The sequence below is a fragment of the Anomalospiza imberbis genome, chromosome 7 (assembly GCF_031753505.1).
Source record: "Anomalospiza imberbis isolate Cuckoo-Finch-1a 21T00152 chromosome 7, ASM3175350v1, whole genome shotgun sequence".
Taxonomy (NCBI): domain Eukaryota; kingdom Metazoa; phylum Chordata; class Aves; order Passeriformes; family Viduidae; genus Anomalospiza; species Anomalospiza imberbis.
Genome location: NC_089687.1, coordinates 24,607,894 through 24,628,420, shown reverse-complemented (window position 1 = coordinate 24,628,420; position 20,527 = coordinate 24,607,894). Strand labels below are relative to the sequence as shown.

The 20,527-nt window shown below is 40.6% G+C and overlaps 1 protein-coding gene across 6 annotated transcripts in view; it reads left to right on the top strand.

Annotated features, from left to right (window-relative positions):
• PIKFYVE (phosphoinositide kinase, FYVE-type zinc finger containing) overlaps positions 1-20,527 on the top strand; it is a 67,555-nt gene that overhangs the window by 22,332 nt on the left and 24,696 nt on the right. For 5 of the 6 annotated variants that reach the window (XM_068196039.1, XM_068196040.1, XM_068196038.1 and 2 more), the window contains 14 exons: positions 172-329; positions 1,126-1,237; positions 2,938-3,085; positions 3,579-3,746; positions 8,998-9,060; positions 10,313-10,442; positions 10,788-10,968; positions 12,281-12,355; positions 13,009-13,116; positions 13,878-14,018; positions 14,645-14,771; positions 15,860-17,046; positions 18,430-18,530; positions 19,725-19,796. In XM_068196039.1, coding sequence (XP_068052140.1) covers positions 172-329; positions 1,126-1,237; positions 2,938-3,085; positions 3,579-3,746; positions 8,998-9,060; positions 10,313-10,442; positions 10,788-10,968; positions 12,281-12,355; positions 13,009-13,116; positions 13,878-14,018; positions 14,645-14,771; positions 15,860-17,046; positions 18,430-18,530; positions 19,725-19,796 — 2,771 coding nt within the window. The remainder of the gene's footprint in view (positions 1-171; positions 330-1,125; positions 1,238-2,937; positions 3,086-3,578; positions 3,747-8,997; positions 9,061-10,312; positions 10,443-10,787; positions 10,969-12,280; positions 12,356-13,008; positions 13,117-13,877; positions 14,019-14,644; positions 14,772-15,859; positions 17,047-18,429; positions 18,531-19,724; positions 19,797-20,527) is intronic. The other variant, XM_068196041.1, reaches the window with a different exon arrangement.

The window sequence follows — 20,527 nt, the reverse complement described above, 5'->3', positions numbered from 1 at the left end:
TTATATCTGTTTGCTATTTCTGTTTGCACCTTTGCATAGGTTATGCTGAATGGCTTAGATTCTGTGCCTATTTATGGAGGGGCTTTTGATCTAGAAGCTGATCCGAAGGCCTGTCCTTGGAACCAGTGCCAAGATTAGACTGGTAATTAATTTGCATATCTCCCTGTCCAGGACTCAGTCCAGCTGAAAGAACTGTGGAAGAAAATCTGCCATCATAACAGTGGTATGGAATTTCAAGACCATCGCTACTGGCTGCGGACACATCCCAACTGCATTGTGGGAAAAGAGCTGGTCAACTGGCTCATGAGAAATGGGCACATAACCACAAGGTAACCCTGATGCTTTGGGACAACCGGTGTCCTCTGTATGAGCAGAAGTTGTGAGTTTGTGGTGATATAGGGTACCTTAGACTGCAGAGATAGGCCCCTTTAAAGGGAGATGAGAGAGAAAATTCAAATTTCCCCTTTACTGCCTACCCCAGAGCAGGTTGCATTCTGACTCCATGTGCCCCAAAACAGCAGGGCACGGGAGGCTGTCCGGTTTGGAAACCAGTATGGGAGGTAGCTATGGGACTAGTATCACTCACATGGAGAACAGTGTGTATATTACAAAAATTGTCCAAAAGTGTTCACTGGTACACCAAAGAGCAAGTCTGCCTCTGGGATCAGAGATCACTAATAGTGTTGGATAGCTAAATTTTCAGTGGAGCTGGCAGACTCTTAAGTGTGTAGGTGAATAAAAACAATCTTGTGTATTTAATTATATGATAATGGGATAAAATTGAGATGGTTCTGAAGTGTAGAGCAACAGTCCTCCCTCAGAGATGATCAGTATACATAACTCAACAATACTGGAGGAGCACAAACAACATGTCTTAATCATATGTTGGACACCTCAGCTGAGTTCAGAGTTCTGGCAGTCTCTTTATTTAGCTTCATGCGTGAGTTAGTACACTGTGCTGCCTCACCACAGTATAGTAAATAGTGCCTCTGTAAACATGGGAATGGAATACCAACAGGTCAGATAGTGGATAGCAAATGACTCTTCCCTTTTGTGGTGTGCTTGTATCATAAACCATATGTGTTTAGAACAAAACATAGAAAACCATCTCTGTTATACTTCCAGGGTCCAAGCCATTGCAATAGGACAGGCACTGGTTGATGGACGTTGGCTGGAATGTGTCAGTCATCATGATCAGCTTTTCAGAGATGAATATGCTCTCTACAGACCATTGCAGGTAAAAGGAATAGGAAAGCTGACAGGTACCATTCTTCTTGGATTTGGCTGTTGACTAAAATATTTTCTAATCCTGTTCTCAACAGCTGTAGTATGTTTTGTAAATCAGGTCTCCTGCACAGAAAGTAGGGGGCCAAGCCTTTTTCCTTAGTGGTTTGAAGCCTGAGGAAATTTCATTTGCCCAGAAAGCTTTGTGGCTGTCCTCTGTGGAGAATGAGATGTTACATGTGGTGCTGCCTAAAATGAAGGAAAGGGTCTTCAGAGCCAGGCCTCTTGTGGTGGACATCTTCCACAGAGGCCTCAAGGTGGCACAGTCTATGCCAGTGGCACTAGGTTGTCGTGTGCAGAATTTAGAATCTGTGTGCGCTTACTGGTGATGGAGGCGCAATGGTGATCTTCTGTTTCAAAATTCCTTTAAAAAAATTCCAAATGGATATTTTAGATATATTTTATTGGTAACCTTCTTCTGATCTCCATTGATGGGGTAATAAGGAATTCAGTACCTTAGCCACATGATCCAAGTTTGGGATGGGGTCTTTTTCATGCCTCCCAAACAGGACTAGTTACCTGAGGGGAGGCAGGAACTAGTGTCCAGAGATTCTGTCCTACTGTACTTCACTGGAATCAAACTGAGGGGTAAGAGCTGTCACTGGCCTGAGAGATTGTATTGGGTTTTTTAGCTTGAACAAGATAGCTCTGTAGCCTTTCTTAATTTAAGACATTTCGTTTCAGTTAAGAGCCTTTCATGTTCTTCAGCTTAAAATGATGAATGGCTTAGCTGTCCCATGGGCTTCAGTCAAAGCTTGCAGCTAATAGCATTTGTCTTCCTCATGCATTTCAGTCATATGGACACAGTCATATGACTTCCCTTGAGATCGCTCTGGGGTTCATCTGATATCTCAGCTAGTCAGCTGTCTCAGTGTCTGGGTAAAAGCTTGCCCTTAACTAGTAAGTCCTTATGCATCTTTATTTGTAAGGTGCTTATGTTATATGTTTAAAGTAAATTCTTGCTCTCATCAGCTGGAAGCACTGTCTGATCTCAATTCTTCTGGACAAGAGTCTGGAGAAATGTTGTTGTTGGCTCAGTTGCTTGCTGTACTCAGCGCAACCAAAGGCATGATGATGATAACTTTGTTTTGAGGTGCCTAGAGGCATGCGGAAGGCTGATGGAAATTACTTAGGTAGTCTCCAGGTTCTCTGGCAATCTGGCCAGTCTTTGCTTTGACACAGTAGGCCCATCTAGAGTCCATCTTGGATTGAAACTCTTGGGGGTACATTGGTCAGTTAAGGAATTGCTCCAGTAACTTAGAATTAGGCTCTACCAAAAGCTGTGCATATTGGTTTCTGGGCGAAGGATAAGGCTGTCACCCACCTTGGCTGGAGACACCAAGCTTTCAAAGCTGCTTAACTGGATGTGATGACAGAAAATGTGCAGTACAATAAACTTGTCCTTTAGTGCCACTTAGTCACAATTTGTTTAGAAGCAGAATGTAGGCAGAGACTGGGAATTGTAAAGAAGTACTTGTTTCTTGTCCCAAAGATTTCCTACTTACCAAAGGGGGTAACTCTGTGACTAACTTCACTCAGCCCACTGAGAGTATCCTTTGATTTTAAAATGCCTGACCTACATTTGTGGTAGGCTGCTTAATATTTCAGCAGAGTTACACTTCAATAACTTTTTTCCCCTTCCTTGTCTTCTAGAGCACAGAGTTCTCAGAAACCCCATCTCCAGACAGTGACTCTGTGAACTCTGTAGAGGGCCACTCCGAGCCATCCTGGTTCAAAGATATCAAGTTTGATGACAGTGACACAGAGCAGATTGCTGATGAAGGGGAAGACAACTCAGCCAGTAAGTTTCACCTAAGTCTTGTTCTCACTCTGCCTTCTCTCCTGTTGTCCTCAGTCCTTCAGGACTTAGTAGTTTAACCATGTCTTGCTTTATTTGTGTCTGTTTCTGTGTGTGTGCTTGGGGCTGTAAGGATCTAAGAAAGCTATAGCCTGTCTAGTCTTCCACTTAGTTACAATGGATACCGTATTTTGAATTTAGTGGAACTGGTAAAGCTTCATACTTCCAATAAAGGAGAAGCATGTAAATTTCTGCCTTCTGTTTCTCAGGCAGACTTCTGCTTGATTTGGGCCCTATAGCAGTGCTCTAAAGATTGTCCAGTGTGTCAGCATGCCCACATGAAGACAAGATTAGAGCTGTGAAAATACTGTATTCCTGTATTATTTCACATTGGTCTTTATGTATTAAAGACAATTTTTCTCCTCTCTGGTACCCTCATAATACCCATTTGAACCCTTCTCCTCCCTGTATCTTCCCCCTCACCCAACATTAAAAGACTCTGCCAGCCCTAGCAAGCGCACTTCAGTCAGCAGCTTCCAGTCCACAATGGACAGTGATTCGGCCGCCTCCATCAGCCTGAATGTGGAGCTGGACAACGTGAACTTCCATATCAAGAAGCACTCCAAGTACCCACATGTGCCCCCTCACCCTGCCGACCAAAAAGGTATGAGGTAGTCACCAGCTGGAGTTGCACATGATGGAGAGCTGGCCCTAATATTACTGACTTATTTGGACACTGCTTACATAGCTGTCTTACAGAGGGGAAAACATTATATTTAACTGGAACTTGCTTGCAGTTTTGATATGCTCACCTCTGAGGAGGCTCAATAGACCTGTTGAAGCGCCTTCTCTGCAGAGTGTGTAACTTCCCCTATGACTTTCTCTTTGCCATTGAAGCAAAGTCTCTTGTCCATGCATAATAGACAGATCCATATATGTGTACTGGCTAACTGGGGTGGAAAAATAATCCACATAAACCAGTTTGATACATGACTCTACAGTTGGCGATGGAACTTAAAACAGCAAGCAAGAAATAAAACCCCAGAAAACAAAACAAGATTAACTTGGAAGAGTTCTGTGCTGACTTACAATTGTACCTTAATAAGCTTACATTTTACAGAAGAATCTTACTGATAAATAAGAAGGCCTAACTTAATCCATATACATAGCATTTCTTCAGAAGAGATCATCCACTTAAGTAGGAAGAAATCAAATACTTTTGAAAGGATTTTCCCCTAAAGAAGTACTAAATTGAAAGACTCCGTAACCAACATCCTTATGGAAGAAATAATGTGCCTGCCTGTTGATAACTGCATTCTCTAAGTGATTCAAGGCCTGTGTGAGACTGGGGCTTGCCACTGGCTTGGGTCTAGTATATTTTAGTTGCTTTACATGTTGGGTAGTAGCGGCTGTCTTTGCTCTGCTTCCTTGCATAAGGTTACATCAGCTTTGTAGACTTGTTTCTTTGGTGGCTTCTAAGTGGTTTCTTAATTATTGTTTCACCCCAGCCTTTCAGTGTTTCTGACTTTAAAAGATGATCCAATGTTAAATAATTTGCACTCCTAATTAATTCATTCTTCTATAAAGTCTAGCAGATCTCTTGTTGCTATGAATCAGAATGGAACAGCAACCTGAAGATTAAGATTGCATATTTTATTAAGATTGCATATTCTGAAACTGAAATGGTCTCTGAAGACTGTGAGGGAGGAGAAGTGATCATAGCTGACTTTACAAGTGTGCTAGACATGTGGGGCAGAATGAGACAAATTAGAGGAGACATTTATTGATGCCTACTGTAGTCACTTTTTGTTATTTGCTAAAAATATGCCTAGAAGGAAGGAATTCTAATCCCACCGAAGAGAGAAGCAGAACAGTTTAAAAAGTTTGAGTTGATGTCAGATGATCCAAAATTGGGAGTGGATTGTCAGCACTACTGACACCTGCTCATTATTGGTTCCTTTCAATTTGTTTCCAGCTGATGCCCTAATCAAATGAAAAGCTAATGTATCTACAGGGAAGGAAAGCTGAGGAGAGGAAGATATACCAAAGAATTCCTTTCAGGAAGGGGGGTTGCTGGATTAAGGGAGCTTGAAACAGGCCCAGGTGTGCTGCAGTATCCAATGAATTTGTAGCTGTAGCAGGTTTCTTTACCAGTGTGTGATGACAATAAAGCAGGCAATAGTCAGTTTGGCTCTGCCAGATGTTAAAGGACTTGCAGGGTGTTTGTCTGCTTTCCGACATATTTTACTCCTTATCCCTTTATACAAGGAGCAGTACATTATGAAGGGGAAATGTAAGAGAGCCTCTTGCTCTTGGAAACAATTGACCAAATCAAGGTTGCTCAGAGCCAGAACTCTGAACACAAGCCAGAGCTTTGAACACAAGAACTTGTGAGTTCTTGTGAGAAGTTTTTAATGGTGGAGAGCTTGGAGAAGATCAGCGGAAAAGGCAAGTGGTGAGGAGATTGAAAAGAGACAGACTGCTGCCTTTGAATTGTTTATGCTGGCAGCACTCTAACATCTGTGGTGAATCTCTGCTGGTGTTTGGTATATGTTCCTGAAACATGTGGTCTCCTAATAACCATGTTATTCTGTAGGAGTATAATTTGCAGTAGAATACTGGTAACAATTTCTTCCAAGAGAATGGCTTTCCCTTGATGGGATAATACCAGTAATAGGCCCAGAACTGGGATAGGGTGGAATTGTCATGGAGGTGCTCTCTGGATAGGTAGGTATCCTGCAGCTTTTTGAAAAATCTATATCTGCAAATACAGAGAAGTTAGTGAAACTTTTTTATTTTGTTTGTATTTATAATTCCTGGCATGAGAATCTCTAGAGAAAAGGCCCAACCAGGGAGCAACAAGTTAAAATGAATGACAATATTTTGAACAGCAAAAAACACTTCTTGGCAGTAGACAGACTGAAACTTTGTGGGTAGCAAGGAGGGACAAAACCCTACAGTGCCTAGGGTAGTGAAATACATGACTTCTGAAATTTTGTCCTGTAAATATTAAAGTCAGAGGCATTATATAATAAAGTTAATATGAAGATTTTCACCTTTTTTTTCTGATTATCCTGGCTATATTAAAGAAAAGATGATAGAATATCACAGTGATTAGACAGCCAAAACTGGATCGTTAAGCATTTATGTAAAATGGGTGGTTATTTTAGGGACAGAGTTCTATAGTTAATCAGTGACATGAGGTGTTTGCAACTGTCAGCATCAGTAACTTCCCTCTGGTTGTTATGCACACACTTATGTAGCTTGATTGTGTTGGAGTTGTCTCTTGTCCTTAGACTGGGTGACGGTGACTTGACTTCCTTTGAAATAATGAAGTGAAACTGAATATCCCACCTTCCTTTTGAAGGTGCAATTTAGTTTCCTTAGGACTGTGTAAATTCCAGTAATTGCATTGTGGGGAGGACTGACAATAGAAAACATCAAGTGCTGGAAGTTCAGGTCAGCTTTGATCTAAGCAATTCATGGGTTTCTTGAATGAATAAGGGATATGCAATTTCCCAGAGTCACAGAGGTCAGCTGCTTTGAAGCAAGGGCCAGTGATGTATCCACCAGCTGTGATTTAGCACAGGGTGGTTTGTATATACTCTAATGGCAGAACTTCTTGTGGTGTTATAGGCTGACTAACTCTGGTGTGTTTCCATGAAATTTGGGTGACTCCAAGTTAGCTGAGAATAGTGACTCATTTATAGTATCATCTGCCTAAAGACATAGTATGTATCAGAAGGGGAAACAAAGTAAGATTATTTTCTGCATTTAAATTGGGAGAAGAGGATACATGCTAAATTTTATGTATGGGGTTTAGTTGCTGTTTTTGAAGAGATACAGTTCACAATATGCAAAATTCTGTTTTATAAACATCTTTCCAGACAGATATCCTTGATCATGGTACAAGGTATTTTGGGTATTTTTGATGTTAGGGGGAAAGAGATGATGATTTGAGTAACCGCATGCAGTTCCTTTTTAGTGTTGCTTGCCAAGGCTCAGTGTGCTGTTGCCAGGAGCCCTTTTGGTTCTTCTTTTGAGAAGGTGCTTGGGTTTTCAGGTTATAAAATAAGCTACAGGAACATTTCCCCATCCCCCTTCCTCATTTTGTGGAGCATGATGCATGTAGGGATGATGTGAGGTAAGAAATGTGTGTGTTAGCCACCCTAAACCATCATACTCACGCTTATGAGTGTGTTATCTGTCTGGGCTTAGAAGGGGTATGGTATCTTTCCTTGTCAGGAGCTTCCCTGGGGAACCAATCAGAAGTGAAGTTATGGGAGCTGAAGTTGTATTGAAAGGAATAATAGAGTGGTTTGGGTTGTAAGGGACCTTAAAGATCACCTAGATGAAAGAACCTAGATAATTACAAATCTAGAAGTGGCTTGGAAGTACTACCTGTGTCTTTGTCCAGAGCACAACTAAGGTTAGGTTTCAGCTGGGAATAACTTGTGCTTTGGCTGTGCCAGTCAGGGGTCTGTGCCAGACCTAATTTAAATGTGTTTACAGTAAGAAGTGATGTCCTGAGGCTTTTGCAAGATGGAGAGGGATGGAGGTGCTAGTATACATGCTCTTGTGTAGGTAGAGCATGATGTGACTTTCTCTAGACAGTTGGTGAGTGAATGAGTGCTGAGGGTAGGCCAGCTTTTATCAAGCAGTAGCTTATTGTAATGCTGAACTCTTAAACTAAGCAAGAGATGAAGGGAATCTCAAATAACCAGGAGTCTACAAAGGAGGCTTGTAACTTTTCTTTGGTACACTTATCCTCTATCGAGTATCTATTTGCAAACAAGCTCAGATATTTAAAATGGTGGCATGAAAGGGGTCTCCTGAGTGCTGCTGCTCAGAGCCTTGTCATTGTTTATGTCCTGTCAGCTTTCTGTTGCTTTCTGTTGGTGTCTGAAAGCAGCCTGGCCTTGTGTTCTATTTGTGATGGGTCTGGAACATTGTCAGGAAAGATGATAAAGGGTTGGCTTTGGGCTTCAGGTAATTGTGCTGTATAAGCAGTTGGGCTACTGCTCTTGTTTTCTCATTGTAGAATCCCTTTTTGTATAAGTGAGGAGCAAACTAAAGGCACAACAGCAAATGACTTCTGGAGAAAACAAGCTTTTTGTCAGCAAGAAACATCAAGATCTAGCGAGCTAAATGAGGGTAGTAGGTGGAGCTTCAACCCATTTCACAGATATCACAGAATGTTCTGAGTTGGAAGGGACCCATCAAATCCAACTCTTTAGGTGAATGGTGCATATAGGGATTGAATCCAAAACCTTGGCATTATTAGCACCAGGCTCTAACTATGTTTTCCATGTGTAAAGTGAAAATTTGCTTTGTTTCTGGGAGTCCATCTCTGTCAGCATGGATTCCTCAAAACACTTTGAACTGTTCTGGACTTGAGACTTTCAGCTCTTGAAAGGCAGGCTGTCTTCTTGTTTTTGCACTGTATACAATAAATGGCTAGTCTCTCCCTCAGTCTGAGATGGTTCAATGGAGTGGGTGACCAAAATGGTTTCTGAAGCTGCATTTTTAGACCTGAGTGAGGAGGCCATTCCCATGGTGTCTGATCACATCTTAACACGTTTGTATTCAGGTCTAGAAAAGGGTGGTCCGTGTCACTTGGAAAATGCACTCTTAGTTCAGTCTTGGCTCATGTCTACTTTGTTTGTTTTGTTTCTTCACATTAATAAGCACTGTTTTCTTGTCATCATAGAATTTTTTGATAGAACAAGAATGAGAGGATATTCTTGTCTTAACCACTCACCAAGCTGTTGCTAAATTGGTGACTAAACACTTGGATGAGTAATGCCGCTTCTTCTGGTGTGGGCGTGTACATTGTAATTATATGGCTACACCAGTGTAACCTGTCTTTTTTTTTTTTTTGTCTCCACCTATATTCCTCTTCCCTCTTCTTTCAGAGTACTTGAATCCTGAAAACGGAGGGCAGCAGATGTTCTCTATAAGTGACGCTTTTATTAAAGGTAAGGAAAACTTCAATTGCTGCTGTTGTGTTTTTTAATGTAATGATGGAAATTCCTTAATACTCCTTTAATAGAGCACTGACCCTTTCAAAATATTTACTTGACAGTAAATCTGAACTTATTTGTGGCAAAACTGATGTATAAACTATACTTTGACTTTTTTGAATGCACTTTCAAGCTTGAATTTCTTTCACTTCTCAGATTCCTGCATTCAAAAAGACTCAAAGTAAAGCTTTTACTTTTTTAAAAAAATGAGTGTAAGTGGCAAGTTTGTTCACAGTTTCTCCACCAACAAATTTATGTAACTGATTTTTAACTTCCTGTGCAAGCAAATGAAGATGTCATATAAGTAATTGCACAGCTTCTACAGAGTAGGTTAAAGCTTCTTCTCTTAAATCTTTCTGGGTTTCTTGTCATCACCACCATCATCACTACTTCTGAAATGAAAGGCCATTACATGCACTTATGAGTTTGTAAACCCACGCGCTTTCCAGTATCATGGCCAGATGCACTTGTGGGCTTTTTTTTCTTCCCAGTTAATGCTATTGATTTTGGTGCACTCATAAGAGGAGGAAATAAGGGAGAAACCCCAATGTCTCTCTCAAGCCTGAAAAATAAAGTCTTGGATTAAACTGGTGATTAGTTTTTAACTTTTGCAGAAGGAAGGGGGAAATCAATGTAGCTTCTATTAACCTTCTACACAGCTAATTTTGTGTGTGGAGCATCTGGAAGAAGTTAATTGTAGTTTTTTAGGAGACTTTTTCTTCAGTAGTCTTCCTTGGATTGCTATTGTCTAAAGATTTTGCTTAATAGTAAGGAGTTTTAAGCTTGATCTCTGAAGGCTTACATACTTGCTTGATGAACATTTATACAGTACTAGTATAAGTGACTTATAATATAGTCAGCCATTATGTCAATGTGGAAGTTTATAATTTGCCTCTATAATATCATAATAACCATGCAGGAAATAACCTAGTAACTCTTTCAAAGCACGAAGTGTGCCGAAGTAACCTCTAATTTTGGTACTGCAAAACAGAGAACAGTTCTAAGGAGTTACTACACAATATAGTAATTGAAAGTGTCAGTCCCCCTCAAACTGAGGACCATGACATCTACCTTAAACTCAGTACTTACTCATTACTTATTAAGACTTATGTCTTAGTAAATTCTTTCCTTTTTGAAGCAGCCTTTCAGAAAGACACAAGCATTCAACTGTGACCTTACATTAACAGCATTTGTTTGTCTCTTGCAGAGTCGTTATTCAACAGGAGGGTGGAGGAGAAGTCCAAAGAGCTCTTATTCACACCCCTAGGCTGGCACCACAGCAATCTGGATCTGCTGAGAGAAGAGAATGGGGAGAAACAAGCCATGGAAAGGCTGCTGTAAGAAACCTGTAGAAAAAGGAATTTCCATGTCTTGAGTAACAATTTCTAAAGCCCCTCTGTTCCACCAACTTTTAGTGGGACTTGAGCTACAGTAGGCAATACAAGGAAATACTTTGCATTAAGAACGCAGCATTTTTACAGTATATTTTGGTTGGTTTTTTTTAATCTTGAGATGTTTGTATATAGAGTACAGGACCAAAGCTGACTGTAGATCATTCTAGGCAACTGCTCCTTCAGAGGACTTCTGCATTGTAAATGTTAAGAATTTTACTTCAGTTAATCACTGCACTGTATTTTTATATTTTAAAAATGAGAAATCTATTTATTTTGCCTTTTTTATAGGTCTGCTAATCACAACCACATGATGGCACTGCTTCAGCAGCTTCTATACAATGAGTCCCTGTCACTGTCCTGGAGGGATATTATTGTACCTGTGGTCTGCCAGGTAGTTCAAACGGTACGGCCAGATGTCAAGAAGAGAGATGATGACATGGATATCCGCCAGTTTGTCCACATCAAAAAAGTAAGTTTCAAGCAGTGGATGCAGGGAAACAAAAGGGTGCAGCTGTTTGAAGAGAATAGTCCCCTTTCCACTGCCCTCACAGCATATTCAGTACTGTAATTGGCTGACTTGGCCTTTGGATAAGGTGGGGTTCTGGAAAAAGTTGCACAGAGGAACTTGGCATGCTGTGAAAAGTGCTTTAATGTGCTGGGGCTGACCTCTTCTTTCAGTAGGCTGCAGAATATAGCAAAGAGTAAAATTCTGTAATTACTTGAATCATTATTTTTGGTTTCTGCTTGTTTTGCTTTTGAACTGGAGATATACCAAATGCTGGATAAGTAGCTTGCAGTACATGGTGCAGCAATCTGTTGCCCTGTACCTACCCATTATGGAGTATTCAATTCCTCCCATGGCAAGTACAATGACTTTCTTCAAGAGCAAAACTTGATTGTTATGGAATGGTGTATCCAGTTGTGCCAGATGGCCCAGTGTTGAACTGTAAGTCTGGAGTTCAGGCATGCAAACTTCCTTCTGAGAGTCTGATGTGAAAATGACATCCAAGGAGTTAGTGTGACAGGACTGAAGATTTGGGCTTAGGTTTCTTTGGCCAAATTCATCTTGGCAGTACTCTTGTTTGAAAGCCATATGAAATTTGAGGGGAACCATATGATTCTGGTGGTAGTTCTGTGGCATCTCTTCAGGTAGCACCACTTGTTCCTGCTTCTCCTGAAACTCCAGTTCAAAGAGCAGTTGTTAAGAGGTGAAAGCTCTTCATAGCTCTCTGCTATTTTCACATGCTGGTAATATGAATGTCCTCTGAAACATGTTATTCAGAAACCTGTTTCATGCTGTTTATTATGCCTGGGATTGCCTGTGACTGCAGGCACACCAGTCAACTGTTTGATATGTTCAATTGGTAGGTAGAGGATTTTAAAATTTTCTTTCTTTATTTTGTATTTTTTCCTCCCTTTCCTTACAATTCGTTTGTTATTAATAGAAATGGCATATGCAAAGCTATATGCTCCTCATGACCTGTCAAAATTAGGTTCCCTTGTCATGTGCTGAAGTATACTGGTTTAACAAATAAGCATCTCTTGGGAGGGGTGTAGAAATCCTAGAACTCATTACTAGTTTTCACGTTGTCTGAAGTTTGTCAGGTTTTAAAGGGAAAGGCTTATGTGTCCAGCATGACTGTATCTGATCTTTCATCTGATAATTGAGGGTTTGCTGAAATTTGTACATCACCTACAATAGGTATTCTGTGTATTAGCTTTACTGCACTACAAGATGTGGGAGTGTATGACAGTCCTAAAAATGTTCTTTGCTTTGTTAGATCCCTGGTGGAAAGAAATTTGACTCCATGGTGGTGAATGGATTTGTTTGCACTAAGAATGTTGCACACAAAAAGGTAATGCAGCTTGATTAATCTTACTGTAATGCATCCTGTGGAAGCAAGGGTGCTCTGACTTGCTTTTCTGTCAGAAAGCTTCTCTCACCAACTAGGAGATTTGTGAGCTTTCTCTGCTTTGAGCCCCCAAAAAGAAGGGCTTTTAAAACATTTCTTTCCTAAGCTGTTTTGTTTTCTAGCCTAGAGATTTTGAGGGAGAAACTCTCCTCATGCATATATAGAAAAACATCCTTTCCATCCCTACCACAGTATGAAGCATCTAATAATTACCCCAAATTTTAGGCAGAAAAAGGCATTTGTGGTTCTGACTTAGAATAGTATAGTAAAATGGGTCTTTAAGGCAGGAGGGCAAGATAGAAGTGAACTGGATGAATCAAGTGTATCAAGACTTTGGGGCTCTTAGAAGGGACTGGAAATCCTCTCTAGCAGTGCCTGCTTATGGACAGTACCTGTGAAATTCCAACAATTCGGTGTAGCAACTTCAGAAGAAGGAAGAATGTGTAGTTGGGTCTGCAGGGGGAGATAACTGAGACACTTTAAAGGCAGGTGGGGGTAGCAGGGACCAATCATGAGAAATCTGTCTCTTTTTCTTGTGTACTTCTTCCTCTCCAGGTATTTGTATTTTTGTTTTAACTATTTTTGTGTATTTTTAGATGAACTCTTGCTTAAAAAATCCCAGAATTCTTCTGCTAAAATGCTCAATTGAGTACCTCTACCGAGAAGAAACTAAGTTTACTTGCATAGAGCCTATAGTACTTCAGGTGAGCATATGCTTTTGTTCTTGGTTAAAATAACCCCAACAAAATCATGACCAGTGCAAATTCTTTTAGTGTGTAAGGTGGAGTTTTATGAGTGAGATTGCATAGAAAAGAAAGAACTTTCCTCTTCTAGTAAGCTAGCTAAGAGAGCTGCTGCAGTAAATACAGTACAAACTTGTAGCCTTGCACTGAGGGTTTTTGTCCTCAAGTTACATGTCCTGAGAACATGTGAGCTTTTGATTCTCACAATGCAGCATTTTAGAAAACTTTTGTTTTTATTGAGACCTTCTGAACTGTACGTTCCTTATCCAGTATTAGAGCTAGATAAGGTTTAGGTGTGTGAAGAAATATTTGAGAAGTTCACATAGGTGAGGGTTAGGTCACACCCATGTTATTTTTTGTCAGGCTTGAAAAAATGGAGCAGCCATCAACCTAATAGAGTGATGAACTAGAAAATGTCACTTTGGAACAGGTGCCCTGCCCCTGTGAGCAGGGATGTGCCTTAAATATGAAAACACTGAAATACATAGGCCTTTTTTTATGAAATGCTTATAAAATATTACTGTTAAACTAGTGTTGTGCTGTGGGAGTACAAAAATGTTCACAATGGACTACTGATGGTGTTTCCTGGATAGCTGTTTTCCCTGTTTTGTAGGAAAGGACAGTATGTAACTGAAGTGAAAAGTGATATTGAACATTAAAGTGGGTTTATTTTCCAGATGAGTTTGCTGTAGTTCACTACTATACTTTGTTCCTGTCTGCAGGAAAGGGAGTTCTTGAAGAACTACGTACAGCGGATAGTTGATGTCCAGCCCAATTTGGTCCTTGTTGAGAAGACTGTGTCCAGAATTGCCCAGGACATGCTCTTAGAGCATGGTATCACTCTGGTCATCAATGTCAAGCCGGTGAGCATTTCTAATCAGAGTTAGACTTGGCCTTCTGGTAGAATTCTAATGATGTCTTGTAGCAAGCTCCCTGGAGAAAGCCAAGAGTTGTCTTATTTTAATCTCTAACCAAATGTTCTCTTCCAAGAAAGTAAGACAGGCAAATCTGGAGAGTAACTTTTTCCTCAGCTCTTCACAGCTATTGTGCCTCATCCTTGTTTGATGGGTCTTTGTTACCCTGGTTTAGTTCTAGTTGACTTTGATATCCATTTATAGCAAATCATATGTGGGTCCTCTGCTACTTCCAGAGAGCCTCTGTCCCTGTGAGGCAGGGTACAGACAGCCAAACAGAGAGAGCTGTGGGAGTTGGCTGAGCTCCTGGCGGAGCCAGCATTATGCTGACTGCACTGCACCTCCTGCAGGTATCTGGATCTAGTCAAGTGAGACGTTCCAGGCAGGGTACAATCTCACCAGAATTATTTACCCAACTGTGTTTCTAAGATTCTTGTATATTGTGGATGTGGGTTTGTGGGACTGGGTTTAATTGAGAGTTTGCACTGGTGGTTTTTTTATTTGTTAAGAGCAAGATAAGGATACCAGTGTCCTCTTTGCATTGTAAATTCTTACTGTTCTTTCCAATTTTACAGCAAGTGTTAGACCGGGTAAGTCGAATGACCCAGGGGGACTTAGTGATGTCAATGGATCAACTGTTGACCAAACCACAGTTGGGGACCTGTCATAAATTTTATATGCAAGTTTTTCAGTTGCCCAATGGTGAGTAAAACTTGATGTGCCTTAGCCTATGTGTGTGAAAGGATGAATGCTTTGCTCCTTTTTAAATAGATGTGAACTGTTGGCTTCCTTGTGTGTTTGTGTATCATCCTACTCATTTTATTTCTGTTACTTCTTGGAACTACAGTGAACAGCCTGTGTAGAGAAAAGCATGATCTTGCAAAGAAGAGACACTCTATAGATTTTGATTAGACTGATTTCTTTCTTCTAAACTGTTTTTTCTCTTCCCACATGCTGTAGATTGTCTAGTCCAACTTCCTGTTCAAAACAGGAAGGATTAATTTCAATGCAGCATCAGATTTCTTAGGGTTTTGTCAGCCAACTCTTGAAAATACTGCAGAGTGGAGATTTCATAGTCTGTCTGGGCACCATCCTCACTGTAAAGAATTTTTCTGCATTGAAGTAAGAGAATCATACAACAGCCTGTGTTGGAAAGGACTTGAAAAGATCATCTGGTCCTACCTTAACAAATCTAATCAAAATTTGCCTTGTTGCAAGTTGTGCACACTTCCCCATGTCCAGTCATTGCGCACCTTTAAGGAAGATTCCTTTTTCTCTGTAACTCCCCTAGGCAATGGGAGTCTACAAAGGAAGGAAGAAATGCTGCTTGACAGGTTACCAGTGGTGCTGGCACACATAATTGCTGTGGATGCAGATCTTTGTGGAGATGCAGTCTTTGCATCTCTTCATAGAATCATAGAAAGGTTTCAGGTGGAAGGGGCCTTAAAAATAATTTAGTTCTAGCTTCTCTGCCGTGACAGGAACTAGGCCTTCCACTAGACCAAGTTGCTCCAAGTTCAATCAAATCTGTCCTTGAACAATTTCCTTTCTACTTCCTCATTGCTCCTTCCAGCCTTTAATTGCCCTCAGAATGTCATGGGCTTTTGACTTGTAAGGATGAGCAAATGCGCCTGGAAGGGAAGGGATTTTTTTGCCCATTCAGTAATATGAATTTCTGCAGCTACCAATGTTATGTGCTCTAAGTCTCCTTTACATTCTCTTGGGTGTTTGAGGTATCTAAAAGCAGATTTACTGTAGTTGTCATCCTAACTCCCATGTTTTATTTCTAGATCAGACAAAACCCCTGATGTTCTTTGAAGGATGTCCCCAGCACCTGGGTTGCACTATCAAATTGTGTGGTGCTGCAGAGTATGAACTGGCTCGTGTGAAGGAGATCCTGATCTTCATGGTCTGTGTGGCTTATCATTCCCAACTGGAAATCTCATTTCTTATGGATGAGTTTGCCATGCCCCCTACTCTCACCAAGAACACTTCTTTTCACTCCCTTATTGAGGAGCCAGGAGATGAAAATGAACAACAGAACCTCTTCAATGGTGAGGACTTCAGCACAGTAGTCAAAGACATTGAACTGTCCTCTGAAAAGCTGCCTGTAATCTCTGAAACAGTGTCCTCTGATGAGGTCAGTTTGCCTGACCCAAGAAGTGTATTTGACAGAGGTGACCAAGAGAACAGTCAGCTGGAAACGGTGTCCTCCAAGCAACAAGAGCACCACAAAGGAGAGTCACCATTTGCAGTGTTCAGCTCTGTACCTCATGCAATACCTGAAACATCCCCACTGCCCCTCCATGGTATGGACCAGCACTTGGCCACTCTGGATAACCAGGCTCTAGAGCCTCATCAACAGGCAGATGATTTTCAGGAATCCAAGAGTCAGATGAGAGTCTTCAGAGACCCTCTCCAGGATGATACTGGTTTATACGTCACGGAAGAGGTAACTTCGTCTGAGGATCGTCTCAAAATTTACTCTGCAGCATTTAAGCAGGAGTTGAAAGATGTCATTCTCTGCATTTCTCCAGTGCTGATGTTCCGTGAACCATTTCTTTTGACTGAAAAAGGCATGAGATGCCCTGCCCGGGAATACTTTCCCGAGCAAGTTTATTGGTCTCCTCTCCTCAATAAGGAATACAAGGAGTTGGAGAGCAGAAGGAAGAAGCAATTGTTGCGGGATTTCTCTGGACTACAAGGGAGGAATGGGAGTATCCAAGCGAAGGCTATCCAAATCTTACCTTCTCATGAGTTGGTTAATACTAGAATAGCAGAACATCTACGTGATAGCCAGAGCTTAGCCAGAATGCTGGCTGACTATCGGGCCAGAGGAGGGAGGATACTACAGAAAAGCACGGATCCTTTTGCCCAAAATAAGGATGTGTCTAGTGTCCCTAGTGGAAAAACTGGGAGCAGAACTGAAGAGGAGGAGAAGGGACTGGCTCAGAGTGAATCCTCGTGGTCTCATAAGGTAAGATTGAGTTACGCTGCTCAAAACTCAAGTTACATCAGTTTCTTATGGTATACAGAAGGTATAGGGTCTCATATTAAACCAGAGGGGATGGTTTTTTGTCTGTTTCTTTCTATTTGATTATGGGTTTTTTGGTTTTGTTTTGGTTTGTTTTTTTTTTTTTTTGACTGGGTCATAACTCCATTTTAGATTGTGGTACTCTGCAAGCATTCAGAAAAAGAGACTGCAAAATTTCTCTGAGAAATGCACAAAATCAGCCCAGAATCAGTTTTACCTGTTTGATTGGGCTGTACCTAACTGATTTCTGAAAATGAGTCCCTGAAGAGGGAGCAAACTTTAAGAGGTTTCTTAAACTGAGCTTTCTTGCTCCTTGTATTTGGTTATTTGTAGAAATGAACTTTCATTTTCAGAGGGCTTTATGTCAGGGAAACAACAGTAGGCTGTAATTACATTAAAGTACTTGATTGATTGTAAAAGTTTGGGTGGTCTGAAGAAAAGAGAATCACATAAGGGAGGGGAAGGAATCTTCTTTGAAATTTCAAAGCAAGGGAGATGTGTTTATAATAAAAATATTTAAAGTTTTGGTAAACTGCCATGAAAGTAACCAACTTGTATCTGAGAAAAAGGATCTTGGGACTTTCTTGAATTGTGAACTCTTTAGGAAAAATGTCTATGAACAAGAGTAGCAGAATTGATCTGTTGAAATAGTCAAACACTTTGGTCCCTGAGCCAATCAGCCCTTGTGTTCATGAGCAGAAGTCACTTTTTAATTGGCACTTAAATGTAGATCTCTGTAGCTTCACAGCCCATAATCCTACAAACTGTAAGAGTAGCCCTTGCTCTGGATCAGACTGGCTGATGCTGTTTTAAATTTACTCAGTGATCAAAGAAAAGTATTTGGTAACGTCATGGTTTTGTAGAGTGTGGAAGGGAAAACAGCTCCATTCCAAGAGCAGCATGGTACATCTTTTTCCAGAGCATAGAAAGATGGAAATCTTTCTATAGCCTGAATGAGTAACTGGAGTATAATATATTGGCAGAGTTTTGAATCAAGATGTCCTATATCATACAGTAATTTAGAGACTCTGGATGTTTTTCATGAGGCTTTTGTTGTTTTCTGTTCCTCTTGGCTTCATTTCCACAGAAACACATGCATGCTCATTGGTTTCGTTATGAGTTATGTTGTTCTAAAACGGGCTCTTAGCAATTACACATAGCACAAGTTTACCTGAGGCTGGGGGATAATGCCAAGTTTATCTGTACAAAAGGAGAAAGCAGACATTTGTCTTTGAATAAAATTACTAGAATAGAATTTTGTCAACAGAAGTTGTGTGTGACTGGAGGTGTCTGTAACCAGTGAATGAGTTGTTTTCTCTCTACTAGGTGGATTGCCTGAGTCCAGTAAACCATCAGAGGCTCTGTGTTCTCTTCAGCAGCTCTTCTGCTCAGTCCAGCAATGCTCCAAGTGCCTGTGTTAGCCCCTGGTATAAAAACTACTCTTCTACAGCTTGGATAGTTGCTATTCTTTCCTTCCCAAAGTCAGAGTCAGTGCCTGCCTCATGGCAGTATTTATTTGAGGACTCCTTGGTAGGTTGTGCTCATCCTGTAACAGGAACTTTTGCCAGAAGACTTTTGTCTTGCGTGGTCAGGTGGATCTATAGCAGTATTGCACAACCTCTGTAATACCCAAGGCATGAATGAGAAAGCCCAGCCTGAAACCAAACGTTTTAGTTGGTGTTTCACTGCAGAGTAATGTCTCTGTGTGGGGAGCACTGCATGCAGTCTTGTGAAGAAGAGTTAGTGTAAATAAACACAGGACAATGTCCAAGCCCAAAAGTGAACCTTGTGAGAATCTTGGAATACTTGTAGATTGGATTATCCAACAGTGCCATTGGAATGTATTGCTATCTTTTTCATACTACAGTCACCAGTATTAAGAGCTTCATTTCCAGCTTAGGGGGCTGTAATTTGCTAATTATGTGCAACTTATGAAACACTTTTATCTCTACTAAACAGGACAGGTCTTGGTGTTTAATCATTAGCCTAGGTATTTTTAATCATTTAACTTAGGTGAAAATAAAGAGATGACTCTATTACAGGGAAAGGTCTAAAGTTCCTGTAAAAGCTTAGAAATGAACCAAAGAAGATGGTGATATGCTCACTAAGCAGGAACAGTGAGAGTATGTAAATTAATGAAGTTAGGGGTATCTGAATTATGACACTTAAACTGATACACAATTTAAATGGCTTGGTCACCTCAGGTTCTGGGGAAACTAAAGTTTCTATTAAATATGCTAGAAGAATAAGTATTTCTTGAGGCTTTTTTCATGTTCTGGATGTACCCTTTTTTGTACCTGTTTAAACATTAGTGCTTGAAGCTTAAAGATGTTTAGACTTCTGTGCCTAGATATTTTTGAAAATAATCTTCAGAAGTGCAGTTGAATTGTATTGGACTTTTAAATGTCAAGTTTAAAGTTGTTCTAGTAGGACTTTGATCTTATTATTAGCAAACCTGACAGCAGGGATCTAGGATGAGTAGTCAAGTGGAAAAAAAATCTTTGAAGTTATACAGGGCTGTAAACAAGACAGCAGTGGGTGTAGATCTGTGCTCCTAAAGGCCATTGCACAGCTAATGGTGATGGCATCCAGTCTCTAAAGCTTTTCTTTCTCTGCTTTAGGATTGTGACCATGGAGTTCTATGGGAAAAATGACCTAACTCTAGGGATTTTTTTGGAGCGCTACTGTTTCAGGTAAGGAGGAATTTATTCTAATTCCCTCATGCTCACTTGTTACAAGCAAATACACCCATTGCTTTCCTATTTTGGCCCTGTCCTTCTTACTTCCCTTCATGATGAAGTGAAACAGATTATGAAACAAAGTTATAAGTTCATAAAGGCAAATGTGTTCACATAGCCCTTTCTGTAGCAATTAGGGTTTAAGGGCCAAATTAAGAGCCTGAACATGTGTTCCAACTGTCTGTTTTTCAAGACAAACAACTGTTCTGGTCACAGTTTTCTGAGGTTCCTCTTTGAAGGTTCATACAAGTGTTGGCTAACACTACTCATTTAGTGTCTCAGAGTAAGGCTTTGTCATAAGTGCAAGGTGCCCAATGTAAATGGTCCAGAACACTTCGAGCCGTGGCAAAGTACTGTGTCATTTATTTCTTGTCATAGAGGTGTAAGTTGTTATGCTTCTGTAATAACTGGTGCTGGCACAACCCCATGCAGCATCTCAGCAGACTGTGAAGCTGGATTGGTAATCTGCTCAAAAGACTAGCTTACTCTGTTCTCTCCATTGGCCACTTGCAGTATTTCTCCTTGTGTTGATCAGTGAGAAGGAGCTTAGCTGCCCACTTTTAAATTCCTGCTTCTCTCTGCTTATTAGATAGTGTGTGCTAAAGTGAATGCTTCTCAATTTCCATAATTTCAGTAATTAAAATTCTTTTTTTTTCCACATGAGCAAGGAGAATCTGAGCTTTTTC